Source organism: Heloderma suspectum, chromosome 3 (assembly GCF_057233095.1).
Source record: "Heloderma suspectum isolate Gila_16-S chromosome 3, 16-S_ref, whole genome shotgun sequence".
NCBI lineage: Eukaryota > Metazoa > Chordata > Lepidosauria > Squamata > Helodermatidae > Heloderma > Heloderma suspectum.
In genome coordinates this window covers 330,667,469-330,680,605 of record NC_139460.1, presented here as the reverse complement: position 1 = coordinate 330,680,605, position 13,137 = coordinate 330,667,469, and the positions used below count along the sequence as shown (strand labels likewise).

Below are 13,137 nucleotides of genomic sequence, written 5' to 3'. Positions count from 1 at the left end.
GGCCACGCCCCCTCCCCTGACCCTCCCCCCAAACTACCCACCATTGAGTGGTTTCCTGAGCTGTGTGCAGTCCGTCCACCCCCGCCGCCCCCTCCCATTCTAAAAGGTTGAGATGCCTCTCCTAAGGCTGAGTCACTGGCCAGAAGAGTTTTAAGCTGAAGTAGGCCGGTATTTTGGCCGTGCCCCTTTCACCTTTGGTCCTGCCACCCCTGGAACACAGCCCCGAGAATTTCCTTGGAACAGAATTTGGCCCTCAAAGTGATGCTCGGCACCCGTCCTATGCACTGCAGCCTTCCCTGGAGCCCTCTGCATACATACGTGGGACGCAGGATCCAAACTTGTCAGGGAATTCGGAGATGAGGTCATCGTTGATGCGGTCTTTCATAGGTCCCAGAACGATCACAGGCCGTGTGTAACTGACTGAAAGGTGATGGACAAAGAGCTTTTGGTTAGAGAGTTTCAGCAAGGCCAGGGCATGGAAACTGAGCGACGCAGGGCCAGCGCCCAGCCTCTCTCGAAGGGGAGCTGCTTACCCGGGGGGAAGAGGGGGAATGCTTAGGCACAACATCTGGCAACTTGGTTGCCCTGCCAGCAACCGCTTCCCAATGACCAATCTGCACCCCATCTCCAGGGCCCTGAACGGCGCCCTGCGGATGGGCATTCAGCCTGCTACTCCATCCAGCACAGCCCCCTTCCTCCTCTCCCACTGCCACCCTGCTTTGCCTATAGCTTTGGAGGCAGGTGTTCAGGTTTCTATTCCAAAATGTCTTTAATGCCCTTTGCCATGCAAATGGACTCCCACTGCTGCCGCAGCCCCTAGTCCTGAAGGCACGAGCTGGGATGGCAGCTTGTTGATTTTTCAGCTAGTACTGAATATGGGCTAGAATGGGGAGAGGAGGGGGCCTGGTTCACAGGTGGGTAAGGAGAAAAGGGCACAGAGACTTCCTTCCTGGGGGGGGGGGGGCAGACACGTTCTGGGGTGATTTTGTCTAAGTTTTTAACCCCCCAAAGGACTAAACTCATTCTTATTCTTTATTATACTAGTATCTAGCATTCTCCTCCACCCCCTTTTCCAATTGTATTTCCCCATCAGGACCAGCAAAGAGGTTCAGAAGAACGAGACTGACAGAAGCATGGACGCAGAACGTCAAACTAAGTCTGTGCATGGCAGGTAAGAGGTCTTCCCCTCAGTAAGACAAGCCATGTTCACCTGATAGTTTCATGGGGTGCCTGCGTTCATGCACCAGGCTTCAGGTGTGGCGTATTTTCAGCATCTCCCCCAGCCTCTGGTGACGGGCAACACTCCTCCACGTGACACTGGCGACCCTTTCGCAGAGTGAGTGGTCTGAGCAAGCTCACATGCGGGGAGTTTTCACTTGGCTCAGCGCTATTTGCTTACTCGCTCTGTTTGTATGGGCCACCTACTAAGGCGTGTTTCCGACTGCTCCTCCGCATTTCATCCAGCTTTGGGCCAAGCCCTGGCCTGCGCTGTACCCAAGCCCCTGAGGGACCGTCCCCTGGCCCCGAGCGGCTAGCTCCAGAGCCGCAGGAGCAAGGAGACCTGGACCAGCTCCACAAGGCCCCCACGCCACACAAGCACAGGGAGACTTCTGAACAGCGCTGCCTTGGCGGACCCCGTGCACCGCTGACATCATGGGGTGGCGCACGCAGCCGGTGAACAAACCAGCAAACTCACGAGCAAGTAACTGAAACGTCCTGGGCATTTTTGCAGCCAGGCGTGACAGGTTTTTTTCTGTCCAATTTTTAAAAATGTATTTATTACATTTCTATACGACCCAACAGCCAAAGCTCACAAAAATTAAAACTCTAAAATACAACATGGTAGAACATAATATAAAATGTTTGGAAGTTTTAAACAAAATGGAACCAGAATAAAAAGCAGCAGCAGGGAAATATCTACAAACACATTTAAAAACAAAACTTAAGAACTTAAGAAGATTAAGAAGCCTGATGTGCCCCTCAAAATCACTAGCGAAGTTTTGACAGACCAGCCCACCATCTGTGGCAGAAGGGAAAGTCCACCCTTGCTCCGGGCAGCAAGACCTGTACGTAGAGCAGGCTTCCTAACTGGCCCTTTAATCCAATTCACAAGTTACTGTTTCTGACATATTTCTGTCAAGATATTTTGGGGACATGCACAGATTTCATCTCGCTTAATATGACACTTGCTTCAAAATGCCAGCCAGCAGGCTGCCTAGCCCAGGACAGCGGGCCCCACTCAGGTCTCTGCGGTTTACAGTGGAACTGTTTATTTCATATGCAAAACTGTACAAACCTTCTTGCTGAGTGACTGGCTCATAGGACAAGACATATTCTTCTTGACCACCTAGAAATGTAGATATGCAAGTTTAGCAGCTAATGCATAGCATTTGCTTGTCATCATCGCTCCCTCCCCCGCCAATTCTCCCGTTAATAATTAAACAGATAATTTGAATGGAAAGCTTGGATGAATCATAGACTAGTAGGGCTGGAGGGCCCTACAAGGCCATCGAGTCCAACCCCCTGCTCAATGCAGAAACCCAAGCCAGAGCATCCCTGACAGATGGCTGTCCAGCCTCGTCTTGAACACCTCCAGTGTGGGAGAGCCCACCACCTCCCTAGGTAAAAGAGCCTTCCAGATGAGCAAAATGGTGTAAATGTCAGAGAGGAGCTTAATGCCCACCATTTTCTGTAAAAGCAATGAGCTACAGTCTCATTCAGACCAAGATGAGTTTATGGGGATGTTAGCGTAACTTAGGTTTAGCTAACATGAAGTCCAGACTTATTGCACAAGATTCTCCCCCATGGTGCACCAGGCACAGGAGAAGAGCGATCTGCTCAGTCCCTGCTAAAGGCAGTGGTGGCAGCTTTAGTCAAGTCTAATATGGTTCTATCACAGCTTTAAGCTGCAGGCACAAGCTTTTTGTCTTCTTATTTGCGAGACATATGTTTTGCCTGCAGACCCCTTAATGAAATCAACTTCTTTTATCTGACTTGTTTAACTGAAAGCATTTTCCTTCATTCCATCAGCAAGGAATGACCTTAGCTTTTGCATTCAGAGGCTGCAGACTTCTGCCAGGGCCAAATGCAGAAACACAAGGAATACTGTTCAGATGCCCTTCGGACTGCTGCTATTAAAATGCTCAGTGGATTGGAGCATTTGCTGGAGGCACCTTGCCCACAGAGGGAAGCAGCCTGAAGCCAAGTGGGGAATGTTTGAGCTGCAATGTGGACAGTGGACAGAAAATGGCAATAGAACCTCTAGATTCATGTGTTCTCATGAGCATCCCTGCCCATTTCAAAGCTGACTGCTTTCTTCCAACCATCAGTGCTTCCTGGATCTGACAGTCCTGCAAGGCTGAAATGGCCCAGCTGTTGGGACACGTGGCCCAAGAGCAAGAGGCTTTTTTTTGGTTATTAACCGTTTATTAAGGTGTTTAATTGTATATCAAATACAGAAAAATGTCAAGATTATTCTTGTATATAGATAGCCCCATCTCTCTCCACCACTATTTAAGGCCGTATTCTTGGTGAACAGATAACACAATCCAAAGGAAAAGTGAAGCACCCTCACCTTCCCAAGAGACTCATGAGAATTAAAATGTAGGGGTCCACACCCAGAGTTCATTAGGATAGCAGATGAATGTTAATCAGTGTACTTTGGAATGCTAATCAGTGTACTTTGTATGTGCAGTCACAAGTCAAAAATCAGTTAGAGAAGGGGAAATGTCAATAAGAGAGGTAACTTACTGGAACAGGACAAATACACAGTTCATCAAAACAGGAAACAATATTAAAACAGATGTCACTACAGCAGGCCTTTTCAACAGCCGCACTCTTCTGTGACCAAGATAATATTAAATAGCGGGGGGGGGGGGGGGTGTATGAGAGAGAGAAAGAGAAAGAAGAGCTGTTTAGAACTGAATCTTCAGAAAAGGGCTTTGATCTTTTTGCCGCACAACCAAGTCAAAGAGGGTCACGGCAGAACTATAAGCAAGCAAATGGGGATCTTCCAGCACACACAATGCTACTGCCACAGGGGCTACGCAAAGGGAAGTGCCATATCCCTGGAAACGTGCACCATATACAGAATGGGAAGGGAGGGTAAAATCCAGCTGGAAGCCCAGGGGGCTCTTTTTGCAGTGCTGTCAAAGCCCAGGCCAGGCGAGGACCCGGGAGCCTTAACTCTTCTTGCTCTCCTCCTCCTGCTAAGGCTGGTGCTCTCTCTGCTTGTACGCTGATCCAAGGAGCACAAAAAAAAGAGAGGGGAGGAAGTGGCCATAAGCATTCTGACCACCCCTGAAGTCCTCATTATGGGAAAGCCAAGACTCAGCAAAGCATGGCTGAGTGTGCCCCCCCGCCCCGCGCGGCACGTGTGGCATGCCAAGGACTATGCGCGCCCACGTCAGGGTGAAAGGGGTAGCGACTGCTGTGAGCGCCACTGCTGAAGACGGGGCATGGGGTGGCCCGGAGGAGACTCCAGCCCGAGGTGGACTGAGGGTAGCAGACCCTCTCTGCAGGGCTGGGGGGCCAGTTAAGACGGTCTCCCCTGGAGACTAATGGAATCCGACCGTGTTGGAGATTCTGTCAAGGCCTTGGTCTCCTCATGGAACGCGAAGCCAGAAAGGGCTACCCTCGGCATCCTCTTCCTGCTCCGCAGAAGATCCGTGGGCAATGAGGGTGGGTGATGGCCGGCGTACAAGTGCTTTAAGTCGCAACGTAAGCGTGACTGAACGCAAGTAAGAGCACTTTATCATGCCTACTCTCCAGCAGCGAGGGAGGCGAAGCAGCCTTGTTTTGCCTCCTCCATTGCATCCTGGAGTGTCATCCAGCAGAGTTGTTCTGGGTGGTGAAGAGACTGGGCTTGCTGGGGATGGGAGTGGAACCCTTTGTCACCTGCTGAGACAAACTGGCTAAGCAGTTTGAAGAGGAAGTTGCTTGCATCTGCTCGGATCTTGACGCCAACGTTGTGGCAGTATCTGAGAAGGCATCTAGAGCACTGCCTAGTCAGTGTTCTGGAGATCAATTTGTTGTGGTGGCCCAAGGAAGTGGACAAGATGCTTGAATCAATCCATCCCACTATATACAGGCTCAACCCTTCCCTGTCCTAGCTGAGAGGGAGTGACTGAGTGGGTCTAGGGGATGGTGAAGGCCTTGTTATGTCAGCGGGTGGGGCCTCCTGCCTTGAAAGCGGTAGTAGTGGCCTCTCCTAGAGAGGCCCTCCCTGGACCCCAAGGTACACAAGGACTATCACCCCACGGCTAATATCCCCATTTGGGGCAAGATGCCTGAGGGGGTGGTGGCCTGTCGGCTTCAGATGTTGCTGGAGGAAACAGAGTATCTAGACCCACTCCAGTCTGGTTTCACCCTGGGGTCTGAGACCAAAACAGCCATGGTCACCCTGACAGCTGACTGGGTCTGGGGAAAGAGACAGAAGGAATGTGACCGTGGAGGTCCTCTTGGATCTCTAAGTAGCTTTTGATATCATAAATCATGGTATCTTATTGGACCATCTCTGTGAGGCGGGAGTTGGAGGCACAGTGTTACTATGGTGGTTCCGCTCCTACCTGCAGGGTCGGATTCAGATGGTGGCGCTGGGAGATTCTGGCTTGGTCCCATGGCTATTAAGCTGTGAGAGGTCACCAGGTTCCATTCTGTCCCCTATGCTGTTTAACATCTATAAGAAGCTACTTGGTGGGGTCATCGGGGGATTTGGTGCTGGGTGCCATCAATATGCTGATGATGCCCAGCTCTAGTCTTCCTCTCATCAGTCAGGCGTAGCTGTGCACATGCTGGATTGGTGTCTGAATGCGGTAATGGGCTGGATGAGGGCCAATAAACTGAAACGGAACCTCAACAAGATGGAGGCTCTGTGAAGTGGAGGTTCCCAGGCTTGGGAATTGGGTGAGCGGCCTGCCCTGTGTGGGGCTGCACACCTCCCCGCTTGGGAGGACTCCTGGAGGACTCTTTGCCACTGGAGGCTCCGGTAGCCTTGGTGGTCTGGAGTGCTTTTGGTCAGCTTTTGTTGGCTTGCCAGCCACGGCTGTTCCTGGATGGGGGTAAACGAGATGCACTTTTTGTTCAGGCTACCTGAAAGAACTGGGCATGTTTAGCCCCGAGAAGAGAAGACTGAGGGGAGGCAGGATAGCGCTCTTCCAGTTCTTGAAAGGTTGTCACAGGGAGGAAGGCCAGGACGTCTTCTCCATCATCCCAGAGCGCATGACACAGAATAATGGGCTCAAGTTACAGGAAGCCAGAACATCAGCTGGAATCTCCTACATCAGGAGAAACTTCCTGACTGTTAGAGCAGTACGACAATGGAACCAGTTCCCTAGGGAGGCGGGGGGGCTCTCCCACACTGGAGGCATTCAAGACGAGGCTGGACAGCCATCTGTCAGGGATGCTCTGACTTGGACTCCTGCACTGAGCAGGGGGTTGGACTTGATGGCCTCGTAGGCCCCTTCCAGCCCTACGATTCTACTGCAGTGCATTCCAGACAGGGCCGCCCTGGGGGACGACACAGAAACTGCACCTAGTGCAACGATGTGGCAGCTGGATTGCAGTCAGAATCTGCTGACAGAACCCGCAGAACACTGGCTTTCGAGGAATGGCACTGGCTACCAACGTACTTCCAGCTCAAGCTGAAGGCGCTAGTGATGCCTTGTAAAGCTCTAAATAGCTTGGGACCTCGATACTCGAGGGAAGGTCTCCCCTCCTGTATAGCCTGTCCAAATATTGAGATCTGCAAAGGGGGTCCACTCGTTTCTGCATCCCACTGTTGGGAGCCATACTTTCTGTGGAGATGCAACAGCTTTCTTGGCTACAGTGCCCTGATTAGGGAATGCCACCCCCCTGCCCCCGAGGCCCAGCTGGTGCCAATGCTGGTTACGTTTTGCCGCCATGTAAGCATCACCTGGATGCTTACCCAGGCTTTGGGGTCTGACTGCCAGTGGCTTGGCTTTGATCTGCTGTTTGGGTTTTATTGCTGACCTTATACTTGATTGTGGTTTTATGTGTAATTGTTTGTATTACTGTAACCCAACCTAAGACCTATCACTATAGGGCAAGACTGTTGTTGTTCAGTCGTTGTGTCCAACTCTTCGTGACCCCATGGACCAGAGCACGCCAGGCCTTCCTGTCCTCTGCTCTCTTCCAGCGTGTGCTCAAGTTCATACTCATTGCATCGGTGATGCTATCTAGCCATCTCATCCTCTGCCGTCCCCTTCTCCTTTTGCCTTCAATCTTTCCCAGCATCGGGGTCTTTTCCAGGGAGTTTTCTCTTCGCATTAGGTGGCCAAAATATTTGAGCTTCAGCTTCAGTATCTGTCCTTCCAATGAGCACTCAGGGTTGATTTCTTTTAGGATTGACTGATTTGACCTCCTTGCAGTCCAGGGGACTCGTAAGAGTCTTCTCCGGCACCACAGTTCGAAAGCATCAATTCTTCGGCGCTCAGCCTTCCTTATAGTCCAGCTCTCACAGCCATACGTTACTACTGGGAAAACCATAGCTTTGATTATACCAACCTTTGTCGGCAAGATGATGTCTCTGCTTCTTACTATGCTGTCTAGGTTCATCTCTGTCGGTTAGGATCAAGTCAAGGACAGCCAATCCTCTAGTTCCTTCCTCCACTTTCTGTAGGAGGAAATTATCTGCCACACAAGTCAGGAATTTCCTGGAGGGGCCATGCTTTGCAGAATTTGTCTCCCAACAAATATCGGGGAAATTGCAGTCCTCCCATTACTACTACATCTTGCTTCCTTGAAACATTGGCAACTTGCTTTTGAAAAGTTTCATCCTCATCTTCTCCTTGATTGGGTGGCCGGTAGTAGACTCCGACCACCAGGTTCCTTTTATTCTTTGCTCCATTTATTTCAACCCAGATGCTCTCGATGGGGCTACCAAGCTCCTCCTCCTGTATTTCTGTGCAGAGATATGTATTTTTCACATACAGTGCAACCCCACCTCCCTTTCTGTTCCTCCTGTTCTTTTAGAAAAAGTTATATCCTTCCATTGCTATATTCCAGTCCTGAGAGTCATCCCACCAAGTCTCAGTTATACCTATCAAGTTGTAATTTCCGTCCTGTATGAAGAGTTCAGGTTCGCTCTGTTTGTTTCCCATACTCTGGGCATTAGTGTATAGACATGGAAGACCATGTGCTTCATAGTCTGGCTTTCTTCTTACATGCTTCTGAAGACTATTATTGGGCGCTCTTAGAGCTGTTCTCTCCGTTGCGGTGCATGAGCCTTCATCCATTGTTACCCCCAGCTTTGCATCTCCCTCCCCCGTGGGATTCCATTTAAAGCCCTCCTGATGAATTTCTTCATGCTGTGGCCAAACACATTCTTCCCAGCCTTTGTGAGGTGCAACCGTCCCTTCCCAACAGCCCATCTTCCAGGAAGTAGAGCCCGTGGTCCCAGAATCCAAATCTCTCACACCGGCACCACCTTCGTAGCCAGTCATTCACCCGGAGTATTTTTCGTTCCCTTTCTATCCCTCTTCTAACTACTGGAAGGATGGATGAGAAAACTATCTGGGCCCCAATGTTCTTGAATTTCTTTCCCAAAGCTTCCAAGTCTGACATGATTTCTTTGCAGCTCTGCTTGGAGGTATCACTTGTTCCCACATGGATGAGAAGAAAGGGATACCTGTCAGTGGGCTTTATGACTGTAGGCAACCCTTCCGTCATGTCTCTAATCTGTCCTCCTGGGAGACAGCATCCCTGGTGAGTCCATGGGTCTTCTATGTCTATATGGGTTTTGATCCCTCACCGCAAGGAGTCTCCCATGACAAGCAAGAAGGATCTTGGAATTGTTGTCGATCACAAGCTGAATCCGAGCCAACAATGTGATGTGGCTGCAAAAAAGGCAAATGCTGTTTGGGGCTGCATTAATAGAAGTATAGCTTCCAAACCACATGAAGTACTAGTTCCCCTCTACTCAGCACTGCTTAGGCCTCATCTGGAGTACTGTGTCCAGTTCTGGGCACCACACTTTCAGAAGGATGCAGACAAACTGGAAAAGGTGCAGAGGAGGGCAACGAAGATGATCAGGGGACTGGAAACAAAGCCCTATGAGGAGAGAGTGAAAGAACTATCTCCCCTCAGTCTTCTTTTCTCAAGGGTAAACATGGCCAGTCTCTCCTCATAGGACTTTGTTTCCAGTCCCAAGGCATGTTTAGCCTTGAGAAGACTGAGGGAAGATAGGATAGCACTCTTCCACTTGGATTCCTGCAATGAGCAAGGGGTTGGACTCACAGGGCTTATAGACCCTTTCCAACCTACTATTCTATGATTCTATGACATAAGGTTCCCCTAGTGCTCAAATCCAGAACAATGCAAGAAAAAAAGATAATGAGCATGACAGCAGAAAACCAACATGGCTGAAGAGAAGTGTGTGTTGATCTGAAACGCAAAAAAGGAAGCTCCAACAAGTAGAAGGAAGGAAGGAAGGAAGGAAGGAAGCGTGCTGCGAAGGAAGAGTCTCTTGGCAAAGGATGAACATGCCAAGAGAAACATGATTATGAGACTGTGAGTGGCAGCTAGCCAGTTATTCAACCAGGAATTCCCATTTCTGAGAAGGCTAATGACCTTCAGGGAAGTTTCTGATGTAGGTCTGGGTTTGGATGTCAGGATCTGGACCATAGTTCAGCAGGACAAGAACAAGGCACAGCAAGACTTGGACTCGCACACTTTCCCCTGGCTTTTGCTTGTGGTTGAGGTTAACTGAAGCTTGTCGTGTCGTCTGAACATGAGAAACTGCATTCAACCCTAACAAGGGGTTGTTTAAACAAGACAACATCAAGCTGTTGATTATGAACTTGGTTTAAACAAACCACAGTTAACACTGAGACTCCATCCAGACAAGACAGAGGTGCTGTTAGTGGGTGGTTCATCTGCCTGGCTAAGTGATGTTCAACCTGTTCTGGATGGGGCTGCATTCCCCCTAAAGTTTCAGGGTGCACGCAGATCCAGAACCGACTGCCACTCAAGGCACAGGTGGACTCAGTGGCACAGAGCACCTCTTATCAGCTTAGGCTGATATACCAACTACGCCCTTATCTGGACAGAGAGAGCCTAGCTACAGTTATCCATGCTCTGATAACTGCCCATATGGATTACTGCAAGGCGTTATACATGGGCTGCCTTTGAAAATGGTCTGGAAACTTCAGCTGGTCCAGAATAAGGCAGCAAGACTATGAACAGGGACTGGCCAATGTGATCCTGTTACGCCAGCACTCTTTCATCTGCGCTGGCTGCCAGGCTCAATTCAAAGTGCTGGCACCAACACCCACAGCTCTGAGCAGCTCGGGGCTGGCTACTAGAAGGGCCGCCTCTGCCCACATACACCTGCTCAGGCCCCAAGAGGAGCTTCAGCAGACCTCCTTCAGGAGCCCCTGCCAAAGGAAGCGAGGTGGGTGGCTGCTAGGAGGCCTTTTCTGTGGTGGCACCTCAGTTGTGGAATGAGCTTCCCAGAGAGATTCCCTTGGTGCCTACATTGTGCTCGCTTGGACGCCAGGTCGAATAACTTTTTGTTCTCCCAGGCATTTTATTTTTTTCAGTTTGTTTTTAACTCTTACTGTATCTTAATTTTTTTGCTGCTAGCTTCTGTTCGATTATTTTATTTTCATATTGTAGTTTTAAATTTTTAAACTTTTATACTGTATTTATCAACTGTATTTTATTGTTTCAGATTTTATGGTTTTGATTGTTGTGAACTGCCCAGAGAGCTTCGGCTATTGGGCAGTATAAAAATGTAATAAATAAATAAAATTAATTGCAGTTTAGGGTTTGGACATGTTAAATTATGTGACTAACAGAGCTGGGAAGTGGCCCCACTTCGGGGATGGGGGTGCATTCACTGTAGCTCATTTCTGTTATGCTAAAGAATGATTTAGCATGCTAACCAAACGTGGGCATAGTCTCAAATGTCAAAACTTTAGCAACGCAGACTATAAGTATATACCATACAATGGGAATGACACCGATGGAAAATAAGTATTTATTTACATTTGAATACCCCATTGCAACCATAATGGTTCTCCTGCTTGCTATGGGCAGCAATACACTCATCAGATTGGCAGGAAGTAGCTGGCGGTGGTTAGTCTCTGCTCTGGTCCAACTCATCTTCATTAATAACATGATCAAAGGAGTGCATCATGCAGGAGGTCTTCAAGCAGAGACTGGGCAGCCCTCTGGCAGGGCTGCTTTAAGCAGAATTCCTGGACTGAGGAGGGGGTTGGACCCGATGGCCTCAATGGCCCCTTCCCACTCCAAGATTCTATGGTTCTATGGGGAAGCCTGTGCCCGAGACAGAATTGGGAGAGACCGCCAGCAGAAACCAACGAGGAACTGAGAAACACCCAAAGAAGCGGAAAGGAGCACCAGGCCCCAGCTCAGTCCCTGCCATCACCCCAGTACAAGCATCTGAGGCAGCAGGGCTGGGAAAGACCTTTGCCTGCCTGAGCCCCCCAAGAGCTGCTGCCAGCCCAAGCAGGTGCTCCTGGGTGCATGGGATAAGCTGAATACGCACCACCCAACTGAGCACGTGTCTCAACAGGCCACGGTGATTTTGAAGTTCTCATCAGGATCACAGTTTCCAAGGCTCAGAAAGAAATTGTACTGTTCAAGATTCTGGAAAGGACTCAAGTGAGAGCTACGACGATGGCAAAAAAAGGATGCAGAAGGAGAGCCCAATAAGCAAAGCTGAAGGAACTCAGGATATTGACTGTGAAGACAAGATGCAAGGGAGGAATGTGTTTGTGGATGGTCACTGAAGGACGATGGGCAGGTCAGCAATGCAGAGAGCTGCTAAAGAGAGAACATCTGTCTGGGATCTTTTTTGTGTCAGATCTTTTTGAGAGGCAGAGAAGGGCAGGGGGTGGGTGCATCTGCTCCTTGGCCTCTGGGCAACTGGCTCATTCAACAGAGGTGTGAATGTCATTCAGCTGGATGGGGAGAGAGCTTCAAGGCAAGCTCCAAAGCTCTACCACCCTTCCAGACGTTTAAAGCCACATGGCTGCTGAACAGAGCTGCTTGAGAAACAGGACAAGTTATTTGTAGTCTTAAATGCTTTTAAGCACCTGGAAAGAAAACCCAGTCTCCACAGTTATTGCCCAAAGGCAAAATGAAAAAGGATCTTAAAACACTTACGGTAGCTACTTTCACTATCACTGGCATTGGAGGTCACGTGCTCTGAAATGGTAACAGAAAGCAGATATAAGGTGCTGCACTCGCACAACAAGCACTCTCGAGCAGGGGTGCAGAACCTCTTTCAGTGCAACGGCCGGATTTCATTTTGGAGAAGCTCTTGGGGGCTGCATTCCGGGGTGGGCAGGGCCAAAGGCAAAAGGGGCAGGGCTGAAAATACCCACAGTATTGTAGCTTAAAGCTCTTTCTGCCTGCCAGTAACCCAGCCTCAGGAGAGGCATCCCAACTCCTTAGAATGGGGAAAGTGTGTAAATTGTGGGAAACCACCAAACCATCTGTGGCTTGGGGAAGGCGACGTGGCCATCTGGGGAACCTCAGAGGGCCAGACCGGCGTCCCAGGAGGGCCAGGCTGGCCCTGGCCTGAGGTTCTGCACCCCAGCTTTAGAAGAAAAGCAGCCCAAAGGAGGGTGACGAAAGGCCTGCGGACAGTCGCCCATGCAGTGCGAGCTCTACAGCAATGGAGGATCTACTCCTATTATTTCACAGAAAGGGGGGACGGGAACAGAGAAGGGACAGCGCTACTGAGGGGCTGACGAAGGCTCAAGCACCCGAGAAGGAATCCCGCCACCCCCAAGCACCTTCCCAGCACTCCACCTGGCGCTCAGCGGGGATGGGAGAGGAGCGCGCACACCGTCCTCAGCCGGCTGGCAGCTCGAGGCAAGACGCCCTTCCCCTGGCAGCTCCACCAGCTCGCAAGATACTGCAGCCAGGGATGACGTGGCTGCCGCCGAGCAGGCTGGCCAAATGAGGCAGGGCGGTGGTGACTCCAGGCTGGGAAAGCGGTGGCAGCCCCCCAGGAGGGCCGGAAGCGCTGGCTGCGGAGCTGAAAAGTCACCCCACCCTGCTGAGCGAAACAGCTCGGGCCGCTGTGCAATCCTGCGTTTCAGCCGGTCGCTTGGTCCAGGAGGGTCCTGCTAGGCTCCTGCTGAG

At 50.3% G+C, this 13,137-nt stretch overlaps 1 protein-coding gene across 12 annotated transcripts in view; it reads right to left on the bottom strand.

Moving 5' to 3' along the window:
- Positions 1-13,137, bottom strand: part of DLG1 (discs large MAGUK scaffold protein 1) — a 274,255-nt gene that overhangs the window by 38,242 nt on the left and 222,876 nt on the right. For all 12 annotated transcript variants that reach the window (XM_084847875.1, XM_084847877.1, XM_084847865.1 and 9 more), the window contains 3 exons: positions 12,151-12,192; positions 2,297-2,347; positions 319-420 (listed from right to left, as the gene is read on the bottom strand). In XM_084847875.1, the coding sequence (XP_084704001.1) occupies positions 319-420; positions 2,297-2,347; positions 12,151-12,192 (195 nt within the window). The remainder of the gene's footprint in view (positions 1-318; positions 421-2,296; positions 2,348-12,150; positions 12,193-13,137) is intronic.